This window comes from Peromyscus californicus, unplaced genomic scaffold, assembly GCF_007827085.1.
Source record: "Peromyscus californicus insignis strain IS unplaced genomic scaffold, ASM782708v3 Scaffold_20__1_contigs__length_68692818, whole genome shotgun sequence".
Lineage (NCBI taxonomy): Eukaryota > Metazoa > Chordata > Mammalia > Rodentia > Cricetidae > Peromyscus > Peromyscus californicus.
Window position 1 is genome coordinate 50,525,504 of NW_026294503.1, and position 27,332 is coordinate 50,552,835.

General features: G+C 46.7%; 1 protein-coding gene across 2 annotated transcripts in view; it reads left to right on the forward strand.

The window, feature by feature from the left end:
• The window catches only part of Ppara (peroxisome proliferator activated receptor alpha), a 74,738-nt gene that overhangs the window by 40,938 nt on the left and 6,468 nt on the right, over positions 1 to 27,332 (forward strand). For both annotated transcript variants that reach the window (XM_052748562.1, XM_052748561.1), the window contains exons 3-7: positions 6,710 to 6,956; positions 13,022 to 13,182; positions 14,943 to 15,081; positions 16,245 to 16,447; positions 24,466 to 24,913. In XM_052748562.1, coding sequence (XP_052604522.1) covers positions 6,749 to 6,956; positions 13,022 to 13,182; positions 14,943 to 15,081; positions 16,245 to 16,447; positions 24,466 to 24,913 — 1,159 coding nt within the window. In that variant the 5' untranslated portion in view covers positions 6,710 to 6,748. The remainder of the gene's footprint in view (positions 1 to 6,709; positions 6,957 to 13,021; positions 13,183 to 14,942; positions 15,082 to 16,244; positions 16,448 to 24,465; positions 24,914 to 27,332) is intronic.

The following is a 27,332-nucleotide window of genomic DNA, read 5'->3' on the forward strand; positions in this document are numbered from 1 at the left end:
ATGTAGTTTGGGTTCTTGTCCTGGATCTTGCTCTGTAGACCAGGCTGGCCTTGAACTCACAGAGATCCGCTTGGCTCTGCCTCCTGAGTGCTGGGATTAAAGGTGTGCGCCACCACCGCCCAGCAAGTAATAGTGGTTTTTTTTTTTTTTTTTTGGTTTTTCGAGACAGGGTTTCTCTGTGTAGCTTTGCGCTTTTCCTGGTACTCGCTTTGGAGACCAGGCTGGCCTCGAACTCACAGAGATCCGCCTGCCTCTGCCTCCCGAGTGCTGGGATTAAAGGCGTGCACCACCACCGCCCGGCCAAGTAATAGTGTTTTTAAGCCATTATGTTTAGAGCTTTTTGTTACGCAGTCACATGTAGCTGATACAACTCTTGGCATAGCATGTCTGGCCTTCGTTGGTTATATTGTCAGGAATGTCTTAGGACGTTCATGGAGGTGTGCTGCGCCCTTCTTTGGGAGAGGCCCTTTGTCCTTTTCTGTTAAATTTCTGGTCATCTTTTAAGCTTCATGTCTGATGTTCCTGATCTCTGATCTGCCCTGGTTCCCACACAGCACCTTGCATCTCCAACTGTTGGCTGGCGTATGCCTCTTTGGTACTAGTTGGGCAAATGACTTTGCCCTCTGACTCTTTTTCTATTCTGTGAGTGGGACCCATCACTCCCACTCTGTCTCGGTACTGGGAGAATTAAAGTCATTTTTAGTGAGGACCTGCCACAACGGGTTGCTTAGTAAATGTTGACTTTTCCCTTGTCCCTGCTTTCTGCCTAATCCCCACTCCTCATTCCAGTGCCCTGGCTCATGGGCTCCTCCAAGACTGTGGTTTCTGGTCCTGAGCACAAGCATTAGCTTCAGTGGATACTTGTGTGTGTCTGATGGACTTCATGAAACATGGTCTCTCTTCCCAAAGGGACCATCAGGGTAAGTCTAGAAGCAGAGAAGCCTCCTTAGGAGTCTTCACTTTCTGGTTTTTTGTGCCAACTGCCTGTGGCCTTTCCTCATTCTGGAGCGCTGGCATTGCTCTGCGCCACAGTCCACTTTACACGTGGCAGGGCTATCGATCCGTGGCTCCCATAACCTGACGACCAAACATCACAGCATTGCCCCCATGGCTGTTCGTTCTGTCTGTACAGGATGGAGGCTTCTGAGTGACAGACACAGGTGCCATGTTAGTTGACTCTTGATTCTTCGGACAAACTTCTGGGCTCACTCGCTCGCTTGCTCGCTCACCTTCGATTGCAACAGACACAGGATGTGTTCAAGCCTGCAGCCTTTCTTTCGTTATTTTGACATCATTATTCACAGAGGGAAGATTGCACCAAAACATTTTCAGAAAATTAAAAAAAGGCACGTTGCATTTCAGTGGGAAGTAGTAAGCCCCATCATGGAGTGGGGACCTGTCCCTTAGAATCAGCTGAGAGCGTTCATCGTAGGCTGTCATAGAAGGGCTGTGGAGGCCCAAAGCGGCTGTCTGGTGCCACACCGGCCGTGCCATCTTGTGTCTCACGCCAGCTGTTTCTTATGATCACACGGTTTCAAGTTCTTGCCTTCAGCATTGTTGGGCAAGATTTAGGTGATGAGGAAATGACTGGGACTGTGTCGGACTTGATTTGTTCAAATACGCCCCATGTTTCGTTACCACTGCTACGTGCTAACCCTGGCCTTGGGTTTCCCGTATGTTTTGTGGACACTGTCTACACTGACCATTGGCAGGTTGATCTCTGTGTGGCTGGTAATGATTAACCTATTTTGTTGAACCCCTGGGTCATAGGTGAAGGTCCAGAGAGGGTTTCTGTGGCTTTTTGTTTGTTTATTCTGAAATGTTATTTTAGGTCCTTGCCCAGCAAACTGAACCCGGAGACTTGTAAATATGACTATATTATGTAAAAGGAATCCACAAAGTACGACAGCTTGTGAACTAGACTTGGTGGGGAGAAAGTCTCCATCTGGGAGCTGCCTGGGGCATCAATGGCCCCTTGATAAGACTTCCTCTTTGGCCTTCCCACCGCTTCCTTAAACCTAACCACGCTTCCTCTAGCAGTGGAAGGGTTAAACCGGTTTCTCTAGGTTTGTGGTGTGGAACACTGGGAGGCAATGAGCTGGGGTGTCCTGTGATACAGTAAACCAGGGAACACGTAGAGAAGGCCGAGTGGGGAAGCCAGAGTCTGTGGCTGTCTGGATGCTTTTGTGACAAATGTTCCAGTCCTGGTTCGTTGGTTCATAGAGGGCAGCAAACGGTTTCCGTAGCTGGGACAGTGTCGTATGCCCTGCTATTTAATAAGCAGTTCCAGCAGATATTTAGGCAGTGACTTGTCGAGCCAAGAAACCTCTGTGAATAATACAGAGATATGATGATGGGTCGGGGCAGCGGGTGCCCCTGGGGAGCCCGGAATGGTTTTGCTATGGTCTCTTTTCTTTTGTTAGTCTTTTCTTTGTTTGTATAGTTCTGGGGGTTGAACCAAGTGAGGCCACCCTAAGCCACATCCTGGCCCCAGTGTTTTATTGCATCCAAAGGATGAAATCCCTTCCTTCTCTCCCTTCTCCTTCCTTCCTCCCTCTAGCCCTTCCTCTTTCCCTTCCTTCCTGAACAAGGTCTTTCTATGTGGCCCAGGCTAGCCTAGAACTCACAATCCTCCTGCCTCAGCCTTCCAAGTAGCCAGGATTCCAGGTGAATGTCACTTTGCTGTTTTGGGTGGGGGTGGTGTTTTCTTGTTTCTTTGTTTTTTTGTTTGTGTTGAGACAGGGTCTCACCACACAACTCTGGCTGGCCTGGAACTCACTGTGTAGATCAGGCTGGTCTCAGCTCACAGAGATCTCCCTGTCTCTATCTTCCAAGCTGTGGAATGAAGGGTGTACTTCACCACACCTGGCTCCTTTGCTGGCAGATGAACTTCTGGACTCTCCCTTGGCACACTTTGTCACAGAACATATCCAAAGTTCACCATTTGTAGTTCTAAGGGGAAAGTCGGAATGATGAGCTTTTGCCTCTTCATGTTTACTGTCTGCTGGTGGCCGGTTCTCACCCCCAAGCCAGTGAATGCGCTGAGCCAGCCTGGCCAAGTCCTTTGCTTTCAACTGAGGGATTGATGCCCGTCATCCCATTCCCCTCAGCTCTCGCTTTATGACTGGGAACCTCTCTGTTCATTATTCTGCTGAGATGATTTTTCCCTTCCCATAAACTTTTCAGTCCCTGTAATTATACTTCACTCTGAAAACTGCTGGTCACATATCCAGTGCAGAATTCCCCTTGACTCCTGTCCTCCATATTCGCTGCACAAATGATGTCTTTGGATGCCGTGTGCACTTTCCGAGTCATACCTGCATTAGCTGCTCATACACAGTCAAGGTGAACTCTCGCAGAGCCCCACCTGGCACAGGTAATGGCATGAGCGCTTCTTCTGTGCCAAGTGGTAAAAATGGCTTTTGAACACCTGCTCCATGGTAGAGATCGTTTTGGGTGTAAGCATGCAAACACCAGGCAAATACACCCCTTGCTCTCACAAGACATACAAATCTAATAGGAGGGACGGGCATAAGCAGTTACACCACCACGTGAAAACAGGACATGCTAGAATTAGGTGGACCTTAAAGGTGAATGAGCTGGGCCCCACTTGGCTTCACACAGTACGTGCACATTGTGCCATTAGCAAGTAATGCTAGCCTAATCATCCAGTGTCCTAGAGTGGCAACATGCGAGATGCTTCAGCATCAAAGGTGGTCAATGGATAATACCCAAATTCTCATGTGCCTTGTCCTGTCCCGACATGAAACTGTCTGTTTCTTCTGTTTCCTTTTTATTGAATGTTCTAGAGTTTTCAAATAGTCAACTTCCTAATTCCCAAAGGAATATTTTTGTTACTTAATTCAATTACTAACCCTAAAAAAAAAAAAAAAAGCCCTCAAGCTATGTGAGCACTACTGAAGTGAGGGATTGTTTCTCATTCTTCTATCCTTCTGGGACATCTGGGGCACAGGGCACAGATGTCACCGGCTGGCCTGGCTGCTCTTCTCAGTGAACCGTCAATGGCAGTGAACTGTGGATGTTAGACACAGTGGTAGGACTGCCCCGGATGTTTTTGCTCCTAACCAGAGTCTGCAAGGATGCCAGGGCATGCTGGGAACCTCAGGACAAGCATATTGGGGTGTGTCCATATGACCTCTGTTATCTATCTGGGGGACTCACTGAAAGGGAAAGGCTCTTATCAGCCCTGGTTGGAATCAAGAAGGACTGATGTGTTCTGTGTGATGCCAGGCCCAGTGGCCAGAGTTCACATCAGGATTGCCCCACTCCTGAAGAGGTATTTATCCCATCTATCTCCTAAATGGCAAGATCAATGTTCCTCTAGGTGAATCTGGTTATTCTTTAAAAGCAACCAAAGAGTCAAATGATGTGATTCCCAAACACTGGGGCTTTCTGAAGGTCACAATGAGGAAACCAGCTCATGGCCTTAGCCCAGTGTTCCTGGTTTGTGGGAACAAAGGCTGCTGTCGGTGGCAGGGACAGAAAAAGGAGAAGACCCGGCCCTTCCTTAGCACAGACTCTACTCAGCTCTGGCCTTTTTATGGGGATGAACTTTATGTCTGATCTCATGATTGCGACTTTTGGACTTTTTGTTCATGATGAAAAGCAACTTATGTAATGCTTATCACTCCGTGATCTGGCTTGCCGATTGGAGAACTAGCCCTTTCAATACAAGGCAGAATACAGTGTGTAGATGGGCTTGGGTGGTAGCTCCTTGGTGGAGTGTGCTGAGCGTGCGTGAGTCCTGGGTTCCATCCCCAGCACTGCCCCTCCAAATAAAAAGGGAGGCACAGATTTGTGGCATAGCATACACAAACAGACAATAGAAGGTTGTCTTAGGTTAATGAGTGTGTGTGTGTGTGTGTGTGTGTGTGTGTGTGTGTGAGTGTGTCAACATCAGTTGTCCCCTTGACATTGTTCTCCTGATCTTTTGAGACAGAGTCTCACTGAACTTGGATTCAGCTAGGATTAGATGGCCAGCGAGCCCCAGGAATCCTCCTGCCTCTGCCCATGCAGTGCTGGGATTGTAGGTGCACACTGCCATGCTGGGCTTTGTATGTCAGTGATGGGGAGTGAACCCAGGTCCTCACACTCACACAGCAAGTGCTTTTCCAACCAAGTCATCCCCCCAGCCCCGGGACGATGATTCTTCACTGTTTCTCCCTGTGGATAGTGATCACCTATGATTACCTGTCAGGATTCCAAGCCTGAGATGTGATTTTTTTTTACAAAAATATGTAATTGTACCAATTTTTTTTGTTTGTTTCTTGAGGAAGCCAAAACACCCCTTCCTCTTTGCACTTGAAAAGTTTATTGGCATTTGGCAAACGGGAGGGTGTGGAGCTGTCAGCACACGTGTGTTCATCCAGTGCTCTGGGGAATATCCTTCAGAAAACACTGGCTCTCGGTGGCCACAGCGTGACAGGAGCTGTGTCGTTTGGAACCCACAGCCCAGCTAGTATGCAGTGACTCTGGCCTTCTCTGTGACGTGAGCTGTGGCTTTCTTTGTGACTACTAGATAGGAAAACAGTTCAGGAAACTAGATGTCATCTAGTCAGTCTGGCTGGGTGCTTGGTGACCCTGTGAGGTTTAGAGAGGTGGGCTGGGAGCAGGACCTCCTGAAGGCAGCAGGGGGACAGTCCAGGGGAAGTAGCCAGGAAGCCTAGTGTGCTGTATTCCCATGGGCTGGACTGACAGGCTAAGGGGATTGGACTTTGGACTGGAGATCATAGGAAGTCATTTAAGATTATGGAGGAAGAGTGTACTTTCCCGTATGAACACTGTTTTTTGCTTGCAGGAGTTTGGCGTTGCCTAGGACTTACCTACTTCAGGTGTTTTAAGAACTCCACAAAGCATTTGTTACTATGTCATTTTTCTAATACTATCTCTAGTAGGCTGACCTTCATGTGTACAGAAGAACACCCAAGAGCAAACGCCACACAACACTCTTGCTGACTGCTTGGCCCTTCCCTCCTGGTGCCCCTCAACCAAGCCCCGTGGCCTCCCTGCTGATCCTAGAATGTGCTGGCATGCACCAGCACTTGGTGTTCTTTTTGCTGGAACATTCTTCTCCAGAACAACCCATCCTTCTGGGGCTTCCCCGTGCGAGGCATCTGTTCTCCATCTGCTCTCGCTGTGTCCTCCCACCCCCACCAGACATCCCCTTCAGTCGGCCCCCACCTGTGTCCCCACTGGAAGGCATGTTCTAGGGAACGTGGACTTTGTTTTCGTCCATGGCTGGAAAGCTGAGCTCATGTGTAGTGAAGGGTTGCCCGCTGTACAGCTCAACTCCTTCTGTGTTTTGTTGTTTAGAGATTTAAAAATATAGATTCATTTTATGCATTTGAGAATTTAGCCTGGATCTATATATTTGTACCAAACAGGTACCTGATGCCCATAGAGGCCAGTGTTCCCTGGAACCAGAGTTACAGGTGGTTGTGAGTGGCCATGTGGGTGCTGGGAAAGTTGAACCCACATCCTCTGTGAAAGTAACAAGTGCTCTCAACTGCTGAGCCATCTCTCCAGATCCTGTTGAGAGGAATTTTCGTACCGTGTTTTCCAACAGTCAAGGGTGGAGAGTCAAAGCTGTCTCTGTTGAGATTTGAACTTAGATAGCTCTTCAAGGATACGTGATGTTTTCATTGCGGAACAGAAAGTGAATGCTCTTCTGGCTGTTTTCATCCCACAGGTTGGCACTCTGTGGCCCGCCTGGCCACTTCCAGTCAACATGGTGGACACAGAGAGCCCCATCTGTCCCCTCTCCCCGCTTGAGGCAGACGACCTGGAGAGTCCCTTATCGGAAGAATTCTTACAAGAAATGGGAAACATTCAAGAGATTTCTCAGTCCCTTGGGGAGGAGAGCTCCGGAAGCTTTAGTTTCACGGACTACCAGTATTTAGGAAGCTGTCCAGGCTCCGAGGGCTCTGTCATCACAGGTAAGTGTTGCTTTCTAGAAAGATCTTCCTAGATGTGTATTTTCCTCAGAGAATATAAGACTTTAAAAAAAGAATATCTCTGTCTCTGTCTGTCTGTCTGTCACTCTCTCTGAAGCCATCATTACAATCAAAATAATGACCACACCCATCAAATTGCTTGGTGCTCCCCTGCAGTGCCTGCCTTCCTCTTCACCTCATGACTTCTGACATGTTTTCTAGCATTGCAGGCTTTTTGTGTGTGTTCTGTGTTGGCTAGTTGGTGTTTCCTGTAACTTTCTGTAAACGGCATGGTTCTTTCTAGACATTCTTCCACACTCCTTGGGATCTGTCTGTGATGCTTCTGCATGGTGGTGTGTAATCTGTACGCCACTCCCTGCTGTGTGCAGCCCGACATACCATTGTCTCCGTCTCCATGCATCTGCCTGTGAACACAGGAGCTGTGGGCAGTCCCCAGCTGTTGCCTATAGAATAGTTACATGCAAGGCCTTGTCCCAATGTCTGTGTCCTTCTCCTGGGTAGATACATAGGAAGGGCTGGGCCAGTGGGGCAGAGGTTGGTGTGAGTTTTCAGGAAATGCCAAAGCCCCTTCCAAAGTGCTGTCCCCACCTTCAGTGTGGGCCTTCAGCTCCTCCCAAGCTCGTCTGCTGAAGGTATAACCAATCTTTCAAACCTTAGCCATTCTTGTGGGTGAGCCATGGTGCTCTGTGTGGTGGTTTTAGTTTGCACGTCTCTGATGCTGAATCTTTTTGTGTGATAATTTGCCCTATACCTTTTTTTGGAGAAGTTTCTGTTGAAATCATTTATCCACTTTTTATTTGGGTTACTACTGATGATAGAAACTTCTGTACATCTTCGGGATACAAGGACTTCATCAGATAAATGATTTACAAATGCTTCCTCCTGGCCTGTAGTTTGTCTTTTTCATTAGCTGTGAAAAACAGTTCCTAACTGACAAAGTCCAGTTTATTAGTGTCCTTTCTTTGGTAGACCATGCTTTTTGTGTTCATATTTAAGAGATCTTTGTTTGAACGTCTTCTAAAGGTTTAGGTTTTACAATGAAGTCCAGTATTCATTGACTTGGTTTTTACACGCACATCAAAGTTTCTCTCTCTCTCTCTCTCTCTCTCTCTCTCTCTCTCTCTCTCTCTTTCATTTGCAGATGTTTAGGCACAGCTTACTGACATGACCACTCCATTGTCTTTGTGTCTCTGAAATCAGTGGATATTGTAGGTCTATATCTAGGCTTTTGCTCAGCTCCATCTATCTGTTTCTTTCATTGAACACCAATCGCATGGTGTTGGCGTTTCCTGAAAACTCACATAAACATCTGCTCCATGCTCCAGCCCTTCCACTCCTATGTATTTACCTAAGAGAAGAATGCAGATGCCCGGACAGAGCCTCGTAGATCTGACAATAGATCTATGTGCAATGCCCAGTGTCCTCTAGATAAGTTCTCTGATGATATTCTTTTGGATAGCCTAGGTCTTTCCTACTTTATGTATTTTGTATGTACTTTAGAATCAGCTGGTCAATTTAGTGCTCGTGTGTGTGTGTGTGTGTGTGTGTGTGTGTGTGTGTGTGTGTGTGATTATCTACATGTGAGTGCAGATGCCTGTAGAGGCCAGAGGTATCATATTCCCCTGGAGCTGGAGTTAGGGATAGATGTGAACTACCTGATGTGCTGGGAACCAAACTCAGGTCCTCTGGAAGAACAGCAAGTGCTCTTCTCACTGAGCCATCTCTCTAGCCCTAGTTGGTCAATTAAAAAAAAAAAGCAGCCGAGCTTTTGGAGTTACATATATAGTCAGTATAGTCAGTGACATCTTCCTGATCTGAGTTTTCTGACAGATCCCTCTGTTTTCTGTGTTTCCCCTGTGTCTGGGTCCTCTTCGAGTTCTTGGTGCATGTTTTATTCTGTCTTGTGTGCAGACTTTTCACATTTTGTGCCAGATTTATATGGAAACATTTTATACTTTTAACATGATTATAAATGGTATTGATTATTTTGCATTTAAATTTCTAGTTATTCAGTGTTACATATATAGAAGTATCATCCTTTTTTTTTTTTTTTTTTGGTTTTTCGAGACAGGGTTTCTCTGTGTAGCTTTGCGCCTCTCCTGGAACTCACTTGGTAGCCCAGACTGGCCTCGAACTCACAGAGATCCGCCTGGCTCTGCCTCCCGAGTGCTGGGATTAAAGCCGTTTTTTAATGCTAATTCCTAAACCTCATTAGTTCTGGTGACTTTTTTTTTTATAGATTCTTTAAGATGTCCATGTAAATAATGATGTCATCTGCCCCAAAGACGGTTTCACTTCTTCCTTTTCAAGATGGGTCTCTCTAATTTCCTTTTTTTATGTTGTTACACTGGTTAGAGCTTCCAGCACGATGTTAGGTGGGAATGGTGATGCCTCCTCTTATTACTGATCCATGGAAAAACCACCTAGTCTTTTGCCACAGAGTGTACTGGCTACAGTTTCTCTTAGATACCCTCTAACAGCATTCCTGTGCGGCTGTGAATTTTTATTAGGCATCGGTGTTATGTTTGGGGACATTATTTTTATGCATCTAGGATGATGATCAAAAAGCTTCCTTTTGCCGGGCGGTGGTGGCGCACACCTTTAATCCTAGCACTTGGGAGGCAGAGCCAGGCGGATCTCTGTGAGTTCAAGGCCAGCCTGGGCTACCGAGTGAGTTCCAGGAAAGGCGCAAAGCTACACAGAGAAACCCTGTCTCGAAAAACCAAAAAAAAAAAAAAAAAAAAAAAAAAAAAGCTTCCTTTTAGTTAGTTCATTTATTTATTTGTTTGTTTGAGTTATTTATTTATTTAGAGGCAAGCTTTTTCTTTGTAGCCGTGGCTATCCTGGAACTCAGTCTGTAGACCAGGCTGGCCTTGAACTCACAGAGACCTGCCTGCCTCTGCCTCCCAAGTGGTGGGACTAAAGGTGTGCACCACCACTGCCTGGCCCCTTTTAGTTTATTAACCTGGTGGATTGTACATGTCGAAGGTTAAGCTAAACTTGCATTCCAGTGAGAAAGATGTTAGTTTGTCCTAATGTCTCACCCTCTTGGTGTATAGTTTAAGTGTCTAAACTATTATTAAGGGGATGTTAGTTTTCGTTTTTAGAATATCCCTATCTGGCTTTGGTCTTAGATTGGCTCTTGCCTTATGAAATGAGGAAATGTTCTCTCTTCTTTGGTTTCCTGGAAGTTTTTCTGGAGAACTGATACTTGAGTTTCCTTGAATGCTTGGTAGATTTCATAGATGAGGTCGTCTGGGCCTGGAGTTTTCTTAACTAACAGCTTCGCTCTTTCTTCTCACAGTTAATGCTAAGTTGTTGTGCATTCTCTTTGTGTCCCTCTATGTCTCTGTCTCTGTCTGTCTCTCTCTCTCTCATGCACGTGTGTGTGTGTATGTATGTGTGTGTGTGTGTGTGTGTGTGTGTGTGTGTGTGTGTGTGTGTGTATGTTTCAATTTGGATAGTTTCCATTGCTGTGTTTTCCAGTTTGCCGATCTTTTCTTTTACAGTGTCTAATCTACCTGCATTATTGTCCACACCAGATATTGTAGTTTTCATAACCAGCACCAGGGTCCATTCCTTGCACCCTCATTTCTACCCAACATACTCAGTCTTCTCTCTTGCTTCTTAGGGTATGGTCAGAATAACTTTACAATGTCTTGGCTACAAATTCTATCATCTGTGTCACCCCTGGGTCTCTTTCATTCATTTCTCTTCTCATCGTGAGCCAAAATTTCTGCTTGTATGCCTTGTAACTTTTTAATTGAGTGGCATACATCACGAGCTCTGTTGTGTGGTGGAGTCTGCATTCCAATAAGCGTGCCCAGGCCTTGTTCAGAGATGCAGTTAAGTGACTGTGAAATGTTTGATCCTTCCAGGTCTTGCTTCTAGCTTTGTTAGATGGAACCATATAGCTTTTACTTGGACAGGTGATTTCCTCACTGCCAAAGCAGTAAGTACCCTCTGAGTGCTGCACCTGATGCCCCACACAGTCACGGGCACCCACTGTGCAGGGTGAGAACAGGAATGTATGTGCCTGTTTCTGCCAGGGCAGTTTCCTGGGATCATCGCTGATGGGGTGTCTTTTTATAGTTTTTTTGTGTGTGTGTGTGTGTGGGGGGGGGTTTTGTTGGGTTTTTTAAATTTGATTTGTGTGTGTGCGTGCGCGCGCGTGCGTGCGTGCGTGCGCGCGTGTGTGTGTGTGTGTGTGTGTGTGTGTGTGTGTGTGTGTGTGTGTGTTTAGGAGCGTGTGTATGGAGGACAGAGGACAACCTTCTTGTGTTAGTTCTCTTTCTCCCTGTGGGCTCCTGGGATGGAATGCAGGACCTCAGGCTTTCATACACTGAGCCCTCCCACCAACCCTGTTTTCTGTTGGTTTCTTGATCTAGGGTCTTACCTGTTACCTGGGGTGGGCTGGAACTCACTGTATAGTTCAGGCTGGCCTCAAACTCTCACACATTAATCTTGGCTACTTGCAATTCTTAGCAATGAAGTGTGAAGCTACTGTGGCTGGGGAGATGGTTCCCTGGGGCTGGGGAGTGTTTGCCATGTAAGCATGAGGACCTGGGTTCAAAACTTAAAAACATATGTTTGAAAAAAAATAGAAGCCAAATGCAGTAGCTTGGGTCCACAATCCCAGTACTGCACTGAGCCAAGGCGGGTAGAGACAAGAGCCTCCTCCAGAAGCTCACAAGTCAGCTCCCCTGGTGTGCAAGACGTGAACAGCAGAAAAGAGGCTCTGTCTCAAACGGAGTGGAAGGTGATGACTGACATCCAAGTGGTCCTCTGACCCCCACATGCATGCCGTAGCACGCACACGGCAGCGCCCACACACATAACAATGCACACAGGCGTACACATCATACACACGTGGTTTAAAAAAAAAAAAAGCTGCTATTGTTGGTTTCTGTGTGGACTGGTTCCCAAGTCAGTTGGGTAAGTAACCAAAGATGTTTACCAGGTTTTTCTCATCGACAACTGTTTTGCTTTAAAAGTGGCTGTCCCTTTCTTTCTCCGTGTGCCCTGGCCGTGAGTGACAGCAGCCACTCCACAGCCCTGCCAGTACTTCGGTTGCCAGTTTCGAAGGAGTTTAGTTGAATAGTCACCGTGGTCTTAACTCAGTCTGCCAATGACAGGGACTCCGTGCGTGTTTCCATAAGCTCACTGCCCATCCGTCTGTCTTCTTGGGTGTCTGTCTTCTTCAGGTCTATGGATGCTTTTTTTTTTTTTTTTTTTTTTTTTTGGTTTTTCGAGACAGGGTTTCTCTGTGTAGCTTTATGCCTTTCCTGGAACTCGCTTTGGAGACCAGGCTGGCCTCAAACTCACAGAGATCCTCCTGACTCTGCCTCCCGAGAGGTGGGATTAAAGGCGTGCGCCACCGGCGCCTGGCTGGACATAAGACTTTTATTGAATGGGTTTTTAGAAGTATTTTCTCCCAGGCTCTGATTTATCTCTTCATTCCTCTGTCCTTCCTCTCTGCCCTCTCTCCTCTCTTCTCTCTCAGTTCTTTTTCTCCACCTTGTTCTCAGCACATTCTTTTTTCCTCTCTCCACTCTCCTCTCAGTTCTCTCTCACTTCCCCCTCCTCTGCCTCTCCACATTATCTCTTTCCTCTTCTGTCGTCTCTGCCTCACTGTGCAGCCCGCGCTGGTGTTGGACCCACAATCCTCTTGCCTTAGCTTCTGAGGTTTCGGGTTAGAAACATGTGTCACTATACCTGACCCACATGAAGAATCAGGCCGTATTGTGGTGCCACCGAGTAGCAGTGAGGACAACAGGACTGGAAGGCAGCCAGCTCTACGTCAGGCATGTGGCATGGGAGCCTGGGGCCCACATAGAGTTCATGAGCAACATGGCCTCTGAAGAGCTGGAGGTAGGGTATGAGTCAGGAGGCAGGCTAGTGCACACGAGCTTCAAGAATGGCGGCATCACGGTAACTATGGCCAGTGTGTGTGGCCAGGGGCAGGGCTGATTCAAGATGGGCACCTGACCACATCCCAGGTCCTTCTAGGATGCCTCAGGTTTCACACACTTCCCTCTTCTCTGTAGACACCCTCTCTCCAGCTTCCAGCCCCTCCTCGGTCAGCTGCCCTGTGGTCCCTGCCAGCACGGAGGAGTCCTCTGGCAGTGCACTGAGCATCGAGTGTCGAATATGTGGGGACAAGGCCTCAGGCTACCACTACGGAGTCCACGCGTGTGAAGGCTGCAAGGTACCGAGGCCGTGGGTGGAGGCTGGGGTGGTCACATGGATGGATGACTTTGCTCCTCTACAAGATGTCCACTGCTCCGAGACCTGCAGAAAGAGCAGAGAACTGGCCTCGGTGGCAGCTTGACTCCTCTTTTGAGAATCTAGGGCAGGTTGCTTTGCTGTACTTTGTAAATACTCTAGAGGAGCATTTACCTTTAAAGGTGTGTTTGTTCTTTAAAACAAAACAAAAAGGAAGAAAAACGCAGTTGCTTTAAAACTGACTCTTCCCATGGCACAAAATGTAGACTGCTTACTTTACTTTGGGACCACCCCAGAAGCCAGCTAGAGCAGAGATGACCATGCAGGGGAGTGTGTTTACCTACGACCTCGGGGCCTCTCCAGAGGCCAGCTAGGGCAGAGGTCACCATGCATTGAGCAAGGGGCTAGCCATCAGACATGTCCTGCCCTTGCTCAAGAGTCCACAGTACCTAGCTCTCCTGCTATTGTAACTGACCCCCACCGGTCACTTCTGGCACATACTCCCATCCTCCTAGGCACCTCCTAGGCACCTGAGTACCTCCATCCTCTTGAGAGTCAACCTGACCTCTAGACAGGCAGGCCCCAAGGACCCACGTACATTCCCAAGTTTGTTGCTTCATGGACACCGTATATGGAAAACTGAGAGATGCACATGTTTGCTTAAAATCCAAAGGCTCCCCTCCTTCTGGAAGTATCCAGGCTCTGAGGGACTATCACAGACCTTCCTGTACCATCATTCTTGACTCACTGTCATCCGTCTTCAGGTGGGCCTGGTCTTAGAGGCCTAGTGCATGGGAACAGTGGAACCAGATCCAAGGTCTGGTGGTCCCTGGCATGCACAGTCCTTGCTCCTCACCCTTCCTCTCCATCCCACACATCCTTCCGCCATCCTGCCTCCTAGATGAGGAACCTACTCCTTCCTTCCAATTCCCCAGTCTCCAGTAAAGGCCTGATCGCTTCTGCATGGGCCATGAGAGCCCACCATGTCGGGCAAGTGGAGGGGGCACTCAAAAGCAGAGGACCAAAAGCCAAAATAAATCCCTTCCTGGGTTTTCCATCTGTATCCCCTTAGAAGCGCGACTTGTGATGGGGCTTTCTGTCAAGGTCATGTCCAATCGCTTTTGTTTAGTCTTGGCTTTTATGGGCTTGAGCTGTTTTCTTCATGGGTGAAGCCTTAGTATTGCTGTAAAGCAAGAGTGTTGCTTTCAAATAGCCGGTTCCCTTTTAGTGTCTTCTCTTCAGGAGTTGGTATTGTGACCCAAGAAACTACCGTTCCCTCTCCCTCTACCAGGTAGAGTCTTTCTACAATTGCTTTGAACTTGGCCTTAGCATATTATTTTCCATTTCCAATGCAATGAGATATGCATTTTGTATTTGCCCCAGTTACATGAGACTTTCTAGAACTTCAATGCATAGTTTCTTTGGAAAGAGACAATAAGGCTGGGGGCAGAACTCAGCGGTGGAGTACTTGCCTAGCATGCATGGAGCCCTGGGTTGGATCCCCAGCACCCCATAAAGCTAGACATGATGGTGCTCAGCCATGTGGTCCCAGCACTTGGGAGGTGGAAGCAGGAAGATCAAGAGGTCAAGGTTATCCTTGGCCACAGAGCAGGCTCTTTGGCCAGGCTGGGCTGCATGAGATCCTGTCTCCAAACAAATCAGTCACTCAAATGCACAAGAGAGCTGAGTGACGCCAGTCTGGTGACCTAGAGCCCATGTTTAAATTTTGTGTTGATGCCACAGGGCTTCTTTCGGCGAACTATTCGGCTAAAGCTGGTGTATGACAAATGTGATCGGAGCTGCAAGATTCAGAAAAAGAACAGGAATAAGTGCCAGTACTGCCGCTTCCACAAGTGCCTGTCCGTTGGGATGTCACACAATGGTAGGTAAGGCTGCTGGCCACACTGTGCCAGCCCATGACTCAGTTTATCCTCCTTGTCAGAATGACAATGTTCTAAATGGGTGTGCTGTAACATGTAAATCTCTCCAGCAGCTGGTATTTGGCAGAGCACTTGAAAATACTGTAAGACTTTGCTGTCAACTTGGAGCAGGGAGGAGGTCACTGGGGTGGCAAGATGTCACATCACTTCTGTTAAATGTGTGTTGGTTCAAACACTGTACCACACTATGAGTTTCATTTTCTCAGCCTTAATCTAATTTAGAACATGGTTCCTAGTGAGTGTAAATCAATCAATCAATCAATTTACTTACTTATTTTTGAGAAGGGGGTCTCACTACCCAGCCTTGACTACTATGGAAATCGCTGTGTAAATCAGGCTGGCCTTGAACTCACAGAGATCCACCTGCCTCTGCCTCCAAGGAATACTGGGATCATGGACATAGTGGTACATGCCTGTAATCCCAGCACTCAGAAGGCTGGGGCAAGAAGAATTTCGTCACTTCATGGGCAGCATGGGCTACATAGAAAGACTACAAAATAGGGCTGGAGATGGACCTCAGCTGGTAGAGTGCTTTGGCATGCATGAGACCCCGGGTTCCCAGCACCATGTAGACCTGGCCTGTAATCTGAGCACTTGAGGGGTGGAGGCAAGAATCTCAGGTGTTTAAGATCATCCTTGGTTATATAGTTAGTGGAGGTCAGCATGAGACACTACATGAGACCCTGTCTCAAAAAGAAGATAGATAGATAGATAGATAGATAGATAGATAGATAGATAGATAGATAGATTATAGATAGATAAGTAAATAGATAGCTATATAGATAGATGATTAATAGGCAGATGATAGGCAGATTGATAGTCAGATGCTAAAAAGAGGATAGATGGTCGGTAGATAGATAGATGATAGTTCACTTTCATCCCCTTCACCTTGGCTGATGGCTTACTGAGGACAGTAAGCCACCCCATTTATCAGCTGTGTTTGGTTTTTAGTCTGTCTGGTAGAAAGTTCAGTCATAATAAGGTATGGGTTTGGCTCGCCATTCCTGGTGTGAACTTTCCATTCTGCCTTTCGCCTCTGCCTTGGTCATCAAGTGCCTGGATCATTTCTACATCTCCCCTTGTCCCATCCCCACCCCAACTCCAGCAATTCGCTTTGGACGAATGCCAAGATCTGAGAAAGCAAAACTGAAAGCAGAAATTCTCACGTGTGAACACGATCTGGAAGATTCGGAGACTGCGGACCTCAAATCTCTGGCCAAGAGAATCCACGAGGCCTACCTGAAGAACTTCAACATGAACAAGGTCAAAGCCCAGGTCATCCTCGCGGGAAAGACCAGCAATAACCCGGTAGGTGCTCCTGCTGCCCTTGGGACCTTGAAGTATCCCTTGGCGACATGTGAGCTGGAGTCACAGGAAATGACTGAGAGCATTGTCCAATGTAGAAAATAGAATTTATCCCAAAGTCCAAGGAAGGGCCATGGAAATACACGGGGTCATTCTGAGACTCTAAGATGTAGCTTGACACCAACAGCTGCCTTCCTGCCTGGGCTCGCCTCAGCTCCTAGCAACCGAGGCATTATAAAAGCTGTGTAATTGATATGCCAAAAATAATCTAGTTAATACCTTACCTAGTATCGGGGTGTTTCTTAAGTGCATTTTAATCCCTATTTTAAGGCCAGAAATGAAACCAATTCCTTCCCCCACTCAAAACACTCGCATTCTTTCTGCTAAAGCGATCCCCTCCTTCCTTGTCCGCCTTGTTGCTCTTCCTTCACTGTGATTGGCTGAGGTCTTGGGGAGGGTCCTTTGTTGACAGGACACACCTTGTATATTTCAGCTTGCCCCTGTGTCTGCATCTCCTAGAACACTTGCCTGGCTGCTGACCCCCTGTTCCCACAGACAGATAAGCCTGTGCGCACTGAGGAAGGGTGTCTGTCAAGGGCCGTTTCCACAGAGGGACCAGCCCTCACTTGGCACATAAGGACTCTTGCCTCTTTCCTGTGTGCCTGGTATGACAGGTTTCCTGTGTGCTAATGAGTGGCTTGGAGCCTTCCTCCTTGGGAATTACAAGCTAGAATTTTCAGGCACAGGAAAATGAAGGATTTTACAAGCCACATACTTGAATGAGCAAGCCCGACCTCTCTTTTCCTAAATCTTTTAATCCTTTGGTGAATTCTCCGATGAAGTGAACTGGGGCATTTTAGAAGGTTCCAGCCAACGCCACACCAGGTGGCCCTACAGGCCCTTTCCAATTAGACCAATGCATTGTTCTCAACCTTCCAAAGGCTGCCATCCTTTAATACGGTTCCTCATGCTGTGGTGACCCCCAACCATAAAATTATTTAGCTGCTACTTCATAACTGTAATTTTGCTGCTGTTATGAATCATAATATAAATATCTGATATGCAGGATACAGGATATGTGACCGCGGAGGGGGTCGCGACCCACAGGTTGAGAACCACTGGATTCGACCCTTTCTGGATCATGAAGTAAAGTTTGCATTTCTGTGATGACCCCCCCCCCCAAATAAGAGAAATCAGAATTTCCATTTGAGGCCTTCTGTTTCTCCCTCAAACGTTGAGATTTAGAGCAAACTTAAGAGTCAACTTTATTCATACCCAAATGCTCTGCCTGAACATTGATTTGATTGCTCCTGAGTAACCTCTGTTTTCTTCGCCAGGATACACAAGGTTCTTAGGAGGGTCCCACCATCCTCTGTCTTGAGGAAATCAAGATTCATGTGGAAATGAACGATATAGAGTAATGGCCCAGGGCTGGAGGCGGCTCCGTTAGAAAGACAGCATGGGGGGAGGGGTTTGGGAGGGGGCTCAGAGAGTTCAGTGCCTAAGGACCTGATTTTGGATCCCCAGCTCATACATAAAACGCCAGATGTGAGCCAGGCGGTGGCGGCGCACGCCTTTAATCCCAGCACTTGGAAGACAGAGGCAGGCAGATCTCTGTGAGTTTGAGGCCAGCCTGGTCTACAGAGTGAGTTCCAGGACAGCTAGGACTGTTACACAGAGAAACCTTGTCTCAAGAGCCAGGTGTGGTCATGCGTATCTGTAATCCCAGCACTGTGGAGGCAGAGACAAGAGGATCCGGGAGCTTTCTGGACGGCAGGCTTAGCTACATCAGTGAGCTCCAGGTTCAGTGAGTGACCTTCTGTCAAAAAATTAGAGACTGAGGAAGACAACCAATGTCCAACTTTGGCCACCACCTACACCCTCATACACCAATGCCAATGCACCATACAAACATGTACACACACATATAGACCACACATCTCACACACACACACACACACACACACACACACACACACACACACACACACATCTCACATTAAAGGCTTATGGCAGCTAACTGCCTGCTTCAGCCACAAATCTCTGTGCAGGAACCAGCTTTAGAAGCAATATCCAACTGTTCTGGACCACACTTTTGGCCAGAGGCACCTCCCACCTCCAGGTCTCATGGCATTTTCAGAGGCCGGGCCTTCTCTTCCTGCCCAGCCTGCTGGCCAGCTTCCCAGAACTTGCTGGTCCAGTGTGAGACCCCATCTTTTCTCTTCCCTCTGTGCCCAGCCCGGGAAATGTCCAGGTGGCAGGGTGCCTGCCACCGGCGTCACTGACCTAGCATCTCTGCAGAGCTCTGGTCTTGCTGCCACAGTGGCATCGAGAGACTGTAGACTGTGTGTTTTACAAGATTTCAAATATTTGTTTTTTGTGTGTGTGCATGTGTGAGTGCGAGTGTGTGTGTGTGTGTGTGTGTGTGTGTGTGTGTGTGTGTGTGTGTGTACTTGAGTGTATGTCTGTGTAGCACATGTATGTAGAAGCCTGTGGAAGTCATTGGATCTCTTGGTACTGGAGTTACAGGTGGTTGTGAACCACTGTGTGGATGTTGGGAACTGAACCCCAGTCTTCAAGAGTGGCAAATGCTCTTAACCTCTGAGCCATCTTTCCAGTGCCATATTTTATGATATTTAGAAAGCAAGCCCCTTTAAAGGCAGGAGTTCCTTTTGGGAGATCAGGCTGTAGCCCTGATGCACTCAGCTTGACCTGTGTCCCGTGGTACAATACTCAGTGACTGTCAGATTCTAGGCTGGGATGACAGCCCCAGCAAGGCCCTAGCAGAACATAAACTGTGTTTCAGCTGGTAAACAGTTTAAGGTGCATGGAAGTGATGACCGTGAACTTGTTAGGTGGGGAGATGGGCATTCATGCCTACAGTGCCCAGCAGTCTTGCTGTCCTGCAGGCCGACTAGGGCAGGAGCAGTCACAGACTCCACACAACATACTGGAAAACAGGAAAGCTTGTCTGGTGGTATGTCCAAGCAGTCTCAAGTTTACTACAAGTAGAGGTCAAGTCACTCCTTGTAAAAGACCCACCACAAGAAGTGGAGGCCCAGAGACATCCTAGAACTGGTTGGGGGATGGGGACCTGGAGGTAGGATTTTGTTAAGGTCTGAAGGCAAGTGTGGGGGAATGGTGAGTTTAGCTGGGAGAAGGGCTGAGGAGACAGATGAGACCATTGGTTTCCTTCTGGACCCTGGGTCTGATTTGAGCCCCTGGAATTTCAGACACATGAGCCAGAAAATGACCAGGACCCCTGGTGATGGCCCTAAAACACTTCTTGGGACTTCTTCCCTCTTGATTTGAAAGTGGCAGAATTGGAAACAGTTGTTCCTCCTGGCTTCCAAAGAGGCCTTTCGATAGCTTCTTAGATGTCTAGAAGTTAGGGCCAGAGATATGGCTCTTTGCTCGTAACTGCCTGTAACCTTAGTTACAGAGGGTCTGCTAGCCTCCTGCAGCCTACTTGGGCACCTGCATGCACATGGTTCACTTAAATTCTCTGTCTCGGTCTGTCTCGCTGTCTGTCCCCCCTACACACATGCACACACTAAATATATAATTAAATAAATCATAAAAAATAAAACGTCTAGTCACCATATCGACCTGTCCTCCGGGCGTCACTGTGTAGCTTTGGCTGGCATGGAACTTGCTATGTAGACCAGCATAGCCTTGAACTCACAGAGACCCTCTTGCCTCCCTAGTGCTGCAATTAAGGGCCTGTGCCACTGTGCCTAGCTTTTTTTGTGAGAGACAGTGTCTCACTAGCCCAGGCTGCTTTTAAACTCATGGGACCCTCCTACCTCAGCCTTCTGAATACTAGAATAACAGGCATGTGCCTCCATGCCCAACCGCCTTAGAATTTTTAAAGAGTAATTGTGTTTTTAATCATGTGTAGATGGGTGTGTGTGTGTACACATGAGTGGAGGTGCCCACAGAGGCCAGAAGAGGGCACTAGAGCTGGAGTTACAGGCGTTGTGAGCTGCCCAGTGTGGTGCTGGGAACTGTACTGAGGTTCTCTATAAGAACAGTGCTTGCGCCAGGCAGCTATGGTGCACGCCTTTAATCCCAGCACTCAGGAGGCAGAGGCAGGAAGATCTCTGTGAGTTCGAGGCCAGCCTTGTTTACAGAGCAAGTTCCAGGACAGGCACCAAAACTACACAGAGAAACCCTGTCTCGAAACAAAACAAAACAACAAGAACAAAAAGAACGGTGCTTGCTTTTTAACTACTGAGCCATCTCTCCAGCCCTGTAACTCAGAATTCTTAATTGTCTTTTAGCAAGAGGGCACCTATTCCTTCTGCTTCACCCTGTGAGCTGTGTAGCTGAGGCTGCACTAGTCCTTGGAGATGCCCTCCAGTGATAATCAAGTCCCCTGGAACCCACCACTCCCCACAGCCCCCTTCTGGAAGAGTTCCAGGGCGCATTTGCCATGTCAAAGACTCCGGGAGGTCCCGCCCTACTCACTGGGTTTCTCTACATCTTGACTATGTGTTTGATTGCTTTCCACTTTTATCTCTGCTGAGTGCACGTTAGGAAAGGACAATGTAGAACGAAGGTAATGACCCTGTCTCAGTCAGTGTTCTGTTGCTGTGAAGAGGCTCCATGACCACGGCAACTCTTATGAAGGAAAGCATTTAACTCTAGGCCCAGGGGACCCGAACTCCCCTTCTACCTCCAAGGGCACTGCATACATGTGGTGCAATACACATAAAATGATTTTTAAAAATGACTCACAGACATTCTGTGGGCCAAAGTCAGAGCCAAGCTGCCAGGTATCTTGCTTACAGATTCATGCTCAAGACCCTTTAAAAAAAAAAAAAAAGATTTTATTTATTTCATCTAAATGAGTACTCTATCTGCATGTACTCCTTTATTCCAGAAGAGGGTATCAGTTCCCACTACAGATGGTTGTGAGCCACCATGGGGTTGCTAGGAATTGAACTCAGGACCTCTGGAAGAGCAGACAGTGCTCTTAACCACTGAGCTATCTCTCCAGCCCTTACAAGCCCTTTTTAAGATACCACAGCAATCACAGAGAATCACACGAATGTCTTCTCTAAACTCTTAACTCACTCGACTGCCTTGTAACATCTGACAGAATGTGAACGCTATGGAAATGATCATTATGCTGGAGTGTTGGGGCAATAATGACAAGGGAAAAAAAAAGTCCCAGGGCTGAGAGTCTGACTCTGTGATAGAGAAGCTTTCCCAGCCTACACAATCTCCAGAATTGCAAACAGTCTTTAAAATCGGTACTCACTCAGTATGGACATTTAATTTTAATTATTGAAAATTGTATTAAATTTAGCCTGTATATGTGTGGGCATGTGCATGGAGGTCAGAAGACAACCTACAGGACAGTTGTAGGTTGAACAGTACTTGCTTTTTTAACTACTGAGCCATCTCTCCAGCCCTGTAACTCAGAATTCTTGTCTTTTAGCAAGAGTCTTCATCTATTATGTGGGTCCCAGGGATCAAACTCAGGTTTTCAGGCTTGGAAACAGACACTTTTACCTGCCAAGCTAAAAACGTCCACCAGACCTACTGTATTTCTGTAATCCCTTTAAATCAGACTTTCTCTGTTGTTTTTTTCTGAAGCTGTCCCCAAATTATTCCAAAAGTGGTTATCAGACCTGTTGTTAAAACTTTGAGAGAAACTCTTTTTTTTTTTTTTTGTCTACCTTGTTCTGACTTGAGATACTCAGAAGCTCGGCTCTGAGTTTTGCCCATAGAATGTCCGTGAGTCTTTTTATTATTATTATTATTATTATTATTATTATTATTATTATTATTATTATTATTTTATGTGTATGGGCACTTTTGCCTGCATGTACATCTTTGCACCACGTGTGTGCAGTGCCTTTGGAAGTAGAAGAGGAGTTTGGGTCCCCTGGGACTAGAGTTACAGATTGTTGTAAGCCACCACGTGGGTGCTCCGTGGAACCAGATACTCTGAAAGGCAGGCAGTGCACTTAACCACTGAGCCATCCCTCTAGTCCCACAGTGAGTCATTTTTAATACATCTATCTCCTTTCATCAACATGGAGGAATCAGATTTTTTGGTCCAGCACTGTATTTCAAGACCAGGCGCTGCTTAAACACCTCACAGCCAATTGCTTCTTCTCCACACATCTTCCTGCCTCTGTACCAGGCACATCCCAGGTGCCTTGACTGTGCATCTATTGTGTGGTTCCTGAAGATGCTCTTGACAGCTGAGCATGGGGGTCGAGGGAGTGCCAGGAACCTCCTAGGTAGCTGGAATGCCCCTGCTCTGCGCTCAGATACACCAGGAGGGATTGAAGCAATACCTGGCCACATTACATCCACTGTGTGTGTGTGTGTGTGTTATAGATGCTCACAAAATTCAGATCCCTTAATGCTGTCACTTCTGCTTGACAAATATGAATTCTGGCCAGTGGTAGGGTAAATGCTGGCCTTCTCAGGGCCCCTGACATTTAATCCCTCTGAGCGCAGTGACTGCAAACAATTGTTTGTTCCAGCAACGAGCTGTTTTTTAAACAGCTTATATTTTTAAATTGTACACATTTGTGGAATATAGTTTGAAAATTAGATGCAAGGACAAACTGCGTGCTGATAAAATCAGAGCACTATGTCCCCCTCCTTAAATATGTCAGTGTCATGTGTCCAGAAAGTTCAAACTCCCTTGAAATTCCTTATGAAAAATATAATATATCTGGAGTCAATGGCATTACCAGACCTCTCTCTATCCCCTCTTCTTTCTCTCCAGAGTCTCTTCTCTACTCTGTTCCTGTGAGGCCAACATTTTTAGCACTCACATGAATGACAATACATGGTATTTGTGCCCTCCAGTTTCTTCCATCTGGTGACAAGTACCAGGATGTCCTTTTTATGGCTAAATAATATTCTATTGGCATATTCGTTCGTCTGTCAGTGGACATCCTTGTTGATTCCACATTTGTCTCTTGTGAATGGTGTGGCAGTAGCTATAAAGATTCGGCATCTCTTAGCTAATTTCCTTTGGTCCCTTTATTTGTTGCTTGTCCAGTCGCTCTGACAAAATACCTGATGAACATAAGTTAATGCTGGGTTGATTTTAGTTCACAGTTTGAGGGTCTGGTCCATCGTGATAGGGAAGGCATGGTGGAGCACGAGGCAGCCGGTCACGTTGTGGCCTCAGTCAGGAAGTAGAGATGAACGGGGCTGACTCTCCTTAAATTCAGTCCGGCACTCCAGCCTAGGGAATGGTGTCGCCCACATTCAGGGTGGGTCTTCCACCTCAGGTAAACCTCTCTAGAAATGTCCTTACAGTTCATCTCATCGGTGATTCTGAATCCCACCAATGTGACAATCCAGAGTAACCGTCGCATGCTTACACAGTAGTGACAAAGCTGGGCTGTCCACTAGACTTTCTAAAGAGGCAGGACCTGCAGGTGTGGATGCCATGGTGCTGCAGCATAGAGGGAGGCAGGCTGGGATTTGGCCCTTGTTCCAGGATAGGTCACTGACATGAGGCTGTCTTCTGCCCTGAAAGGCACACTGGGAGCTGTTCTCACTCCTACTCTACAGAGCTGAACAAGGCCTGTTGATTTCTACACAAAGCCAGTCATGTTTAGCATATATTTGCATGCCTGTGTTTATATCCATGCACATCCTTCCTGCCTGGTGCTGCATGGGTCAGAAGAAGACATTAGATTCTCTGGAACTGGGGTTAGGAACAGGTGTGAGCTGGAAGTCAAACCGATGTCCTCTGCAAGAGCAGCAAGTGCTCTTCTTACCCACCAAGTCAACTTCCCAGCCCTGACAACTGTTATTACCTTACTGACTGATTTCGTTAGTTTTCTGCCAAGTCTTAGATTGTCTGATTTTAAAGTTGCCCAATGGCAGGACTGCACTGCACACATATTTTAAATCAAATAGGCACCAAGCTGGGAGATTGGCCACAGTAGCTTATCGTGAGTTCACTGATGTTTAAGGGGACTACATAGTTTGTCCAAGAGGCGTCACTTGATTGACTCCAGAACCTTCCTTTGTAGCCTTTCGTCATACACGACATGGAGACCTTGTGTATGGCTGAGAAGACGCTTGTGGCCAAGATGGTGGCCAATGGCATCCAAAATAAGGAGGCAGGAGTCCGAATCTTCCACTGTTGCCAGTGCATGTCCGTGGAGACCGTCACTGAGCTCACAGAATTCGCCAAGGCCATCCCAGGCTTTGCAAACTTGGACTTGAATGACCAAGTTACCTTGCTAAAGTATGGTGTGTACGAAGCCATATTCACAATGCTGTCCTCCATGATGAACAAAGACGGGATGCTGGTAGCCTACGGCAACGGCTTCATCACGCGAGAGTTCCTCAAGAACCTGAGGAAACCATTCTGTGACATCCTGGAACCCAAGTTTGATTTTGCGATGAAGTTCAACGCCCTAGAACTGGATGACAGTGACATTTCCCTTTTTGTGGCTGCTATAATTTGCTGTGGAGGTAAGTTGATATGCCACTGTTGAGTACTTACAGGCTTTCTCTCTGGAGGAACTCAATGGTTGTCAATACAGTGCCAGCCTGGGCTCTGATACATTGAAGTGGGCACTGGCAGGGTGGGATGATTTCTGAGCCCGAGTTACTACCGAGTAGAATTGAGAATATACCTATTATATGTTGTGGTTGTGTTCTTATTATAGTATCCACTAATGCATATTGGCATATTATATGCCTAAATTAAATATATGCTCCACTGACCATACGATTATATCAAATGTGTCTTAGATACACGTAATATATGGTGATAATTGGTACTATTAATATTATAATGATTGTAGTAGATAATAGTACGGAAAGTACAGTGCAGGTGCAGCGCTGTTGCTGTTAATGCTGATGTTAATTCATGCTGAAAACGATCATGCTAACCGGAAGCAGATGCAAGGTCTGCTTTGCCAGAAGGAACGATCCCAGGGAAGGAAGATCGGGCCTCTCTGGGGAAGCTGGCCCCTGTGGTCCCTGATATTTGGCTCAGCATTGCACTTCTTTAAATAGCCTTCTCTCTAGTCTGGGAAGGTCATCCACCTACTGTAAGCCCAGCTGACCTTGCCTGGCCTTGGCATAGATCTATGGGTGACCATTCTTCCCGGCTGCCAGAAGCCATCCTGCCCTTCACAGTCACTGGCTGGCTGGTGGCTAGATGAACGGAAGAAGTGTCGTTACTCCTGCAAAGCAGAAAAACACCACAGCTCTACAGAGTTTGCCGGGGTCCCTTGTGTGATGGGGTGTGGCGGGGAGGGTGGGAAGCCAATGCAGAGGTCCACACACACACACAGCCTTTCATGGCTGCAGTCCTGCACTGATCCTGTGGATATGGAAACTGCTCCATATGGAAAATAGGAAACTTGTCATGGTGAAGCTAAAACTGTGAAGCGGGGGTCCTTCCACCTTTGTAAACGTTAGCCGTGGGGTTGGGAAGATGGTTGTCAGGAAGGTGCTTGCCACACAAGTGTGAGTGCTTGAGTTCAAACCCAGAACCCACATTTAAACAAAAAAACCAAAGCTGGGTGTGTGGGCATGCTCTTGTAACCGCAGTGCTGTGGAGGCAGAGGCACACAGATCCTTGGGGCTGGCTGGACAGCCAGACCTGCCTACTTGGTGAAGAGTTCCAGGCCAGTGAGAAACCCTGTCTCAAACAACAATGTCATCTGACCTCCACACACATGGCCTGCCTCAAAAACATACAAACGTGAAAACCTTAGTTGTTATATTTATTTTACTACGGAAACAACGAAGATTAAAAGCTACATCAGGAGCTGGAGAGATGGCTTCAGTGGTTAAGAGTATGTGCTATTTTTGCAGAGAACCTGAGTTCAGTTCCCAGAATCCATGTCAAGACAGTTCACAGTTGCCTAGAACTCCAGCTCCAGAGGATCCCATGCCCACTTCTGGCCTTCTGGAGAGCTGTACTCACGGGCATCCCCAACCCTCCCAACACACATGTTGTATACACATAATTAAAATAAATATATACAAATAAAACCACTTTTAAAAACAAGATAAATTTATAAAAGGACACATTTTAAATTTCAATCAGATTATCAAACTAAAATATCATAATTGTATATTCTCTACATTTTGATAACCATGGTGTCTGCTTTGCTTTTAAATATTAAGATTAAATTTCTGGGGCTGGAGAGATGGCTCAGAGGTTAAGAGCACCGACTGCTCTTCCAGAGGTCCTGAGTTCAATTCCCAGCACCTACATGGTGGCTCACAACCATCTGTAATGAGATCTGGCACCCTCTTCTGTATACATAATAAATAAATAAATCTTAAAAAATAAAAAAAAAAGATTAAATTTCTGGGGGCTGGAGAGATGGCTCAGTGGTTAAGAGCACTGGCTGCTCTTCCAGAGGTCCTGAGTTCAATTCCCAGCAACCACAGGGTGGCTCACAACCATCCATAATGAGATCTGGTGCCCTCTTCTGGCCTGCAAGCATACATGTAGGCAGAACACTGTATACATAATAAATAAATAAATAAGTCATGATTAAAAAAAAAAAAGATTAAATTTCTGAACTTTCTGTAAAGGAAAAACTGATACAAATGACATAATAGTTGGTAATATGCCTTAGAGATGTCACTACACTCTGGAAACAGAAACAAAATAGATGAAATAAGTATATGTTATCAGTAAGATGTTCCAAACATAAATAAGGACCAGTGAGCTGGGCCAGTGGGCAAAGCTCTTGCAAGCCTGACTGCTCCTGTTTGATCTCTGGAGCCAAATAAAATTAGAAAGAGAAAACCAGCTCCCAATAGCAAACATGAATTATGAAATAAATAATTCTATATTGTAAATAAAATGTTGTCTTCTATCCCCATACATGTGCCAAAAAGAAAAGATAAACACTACATCATT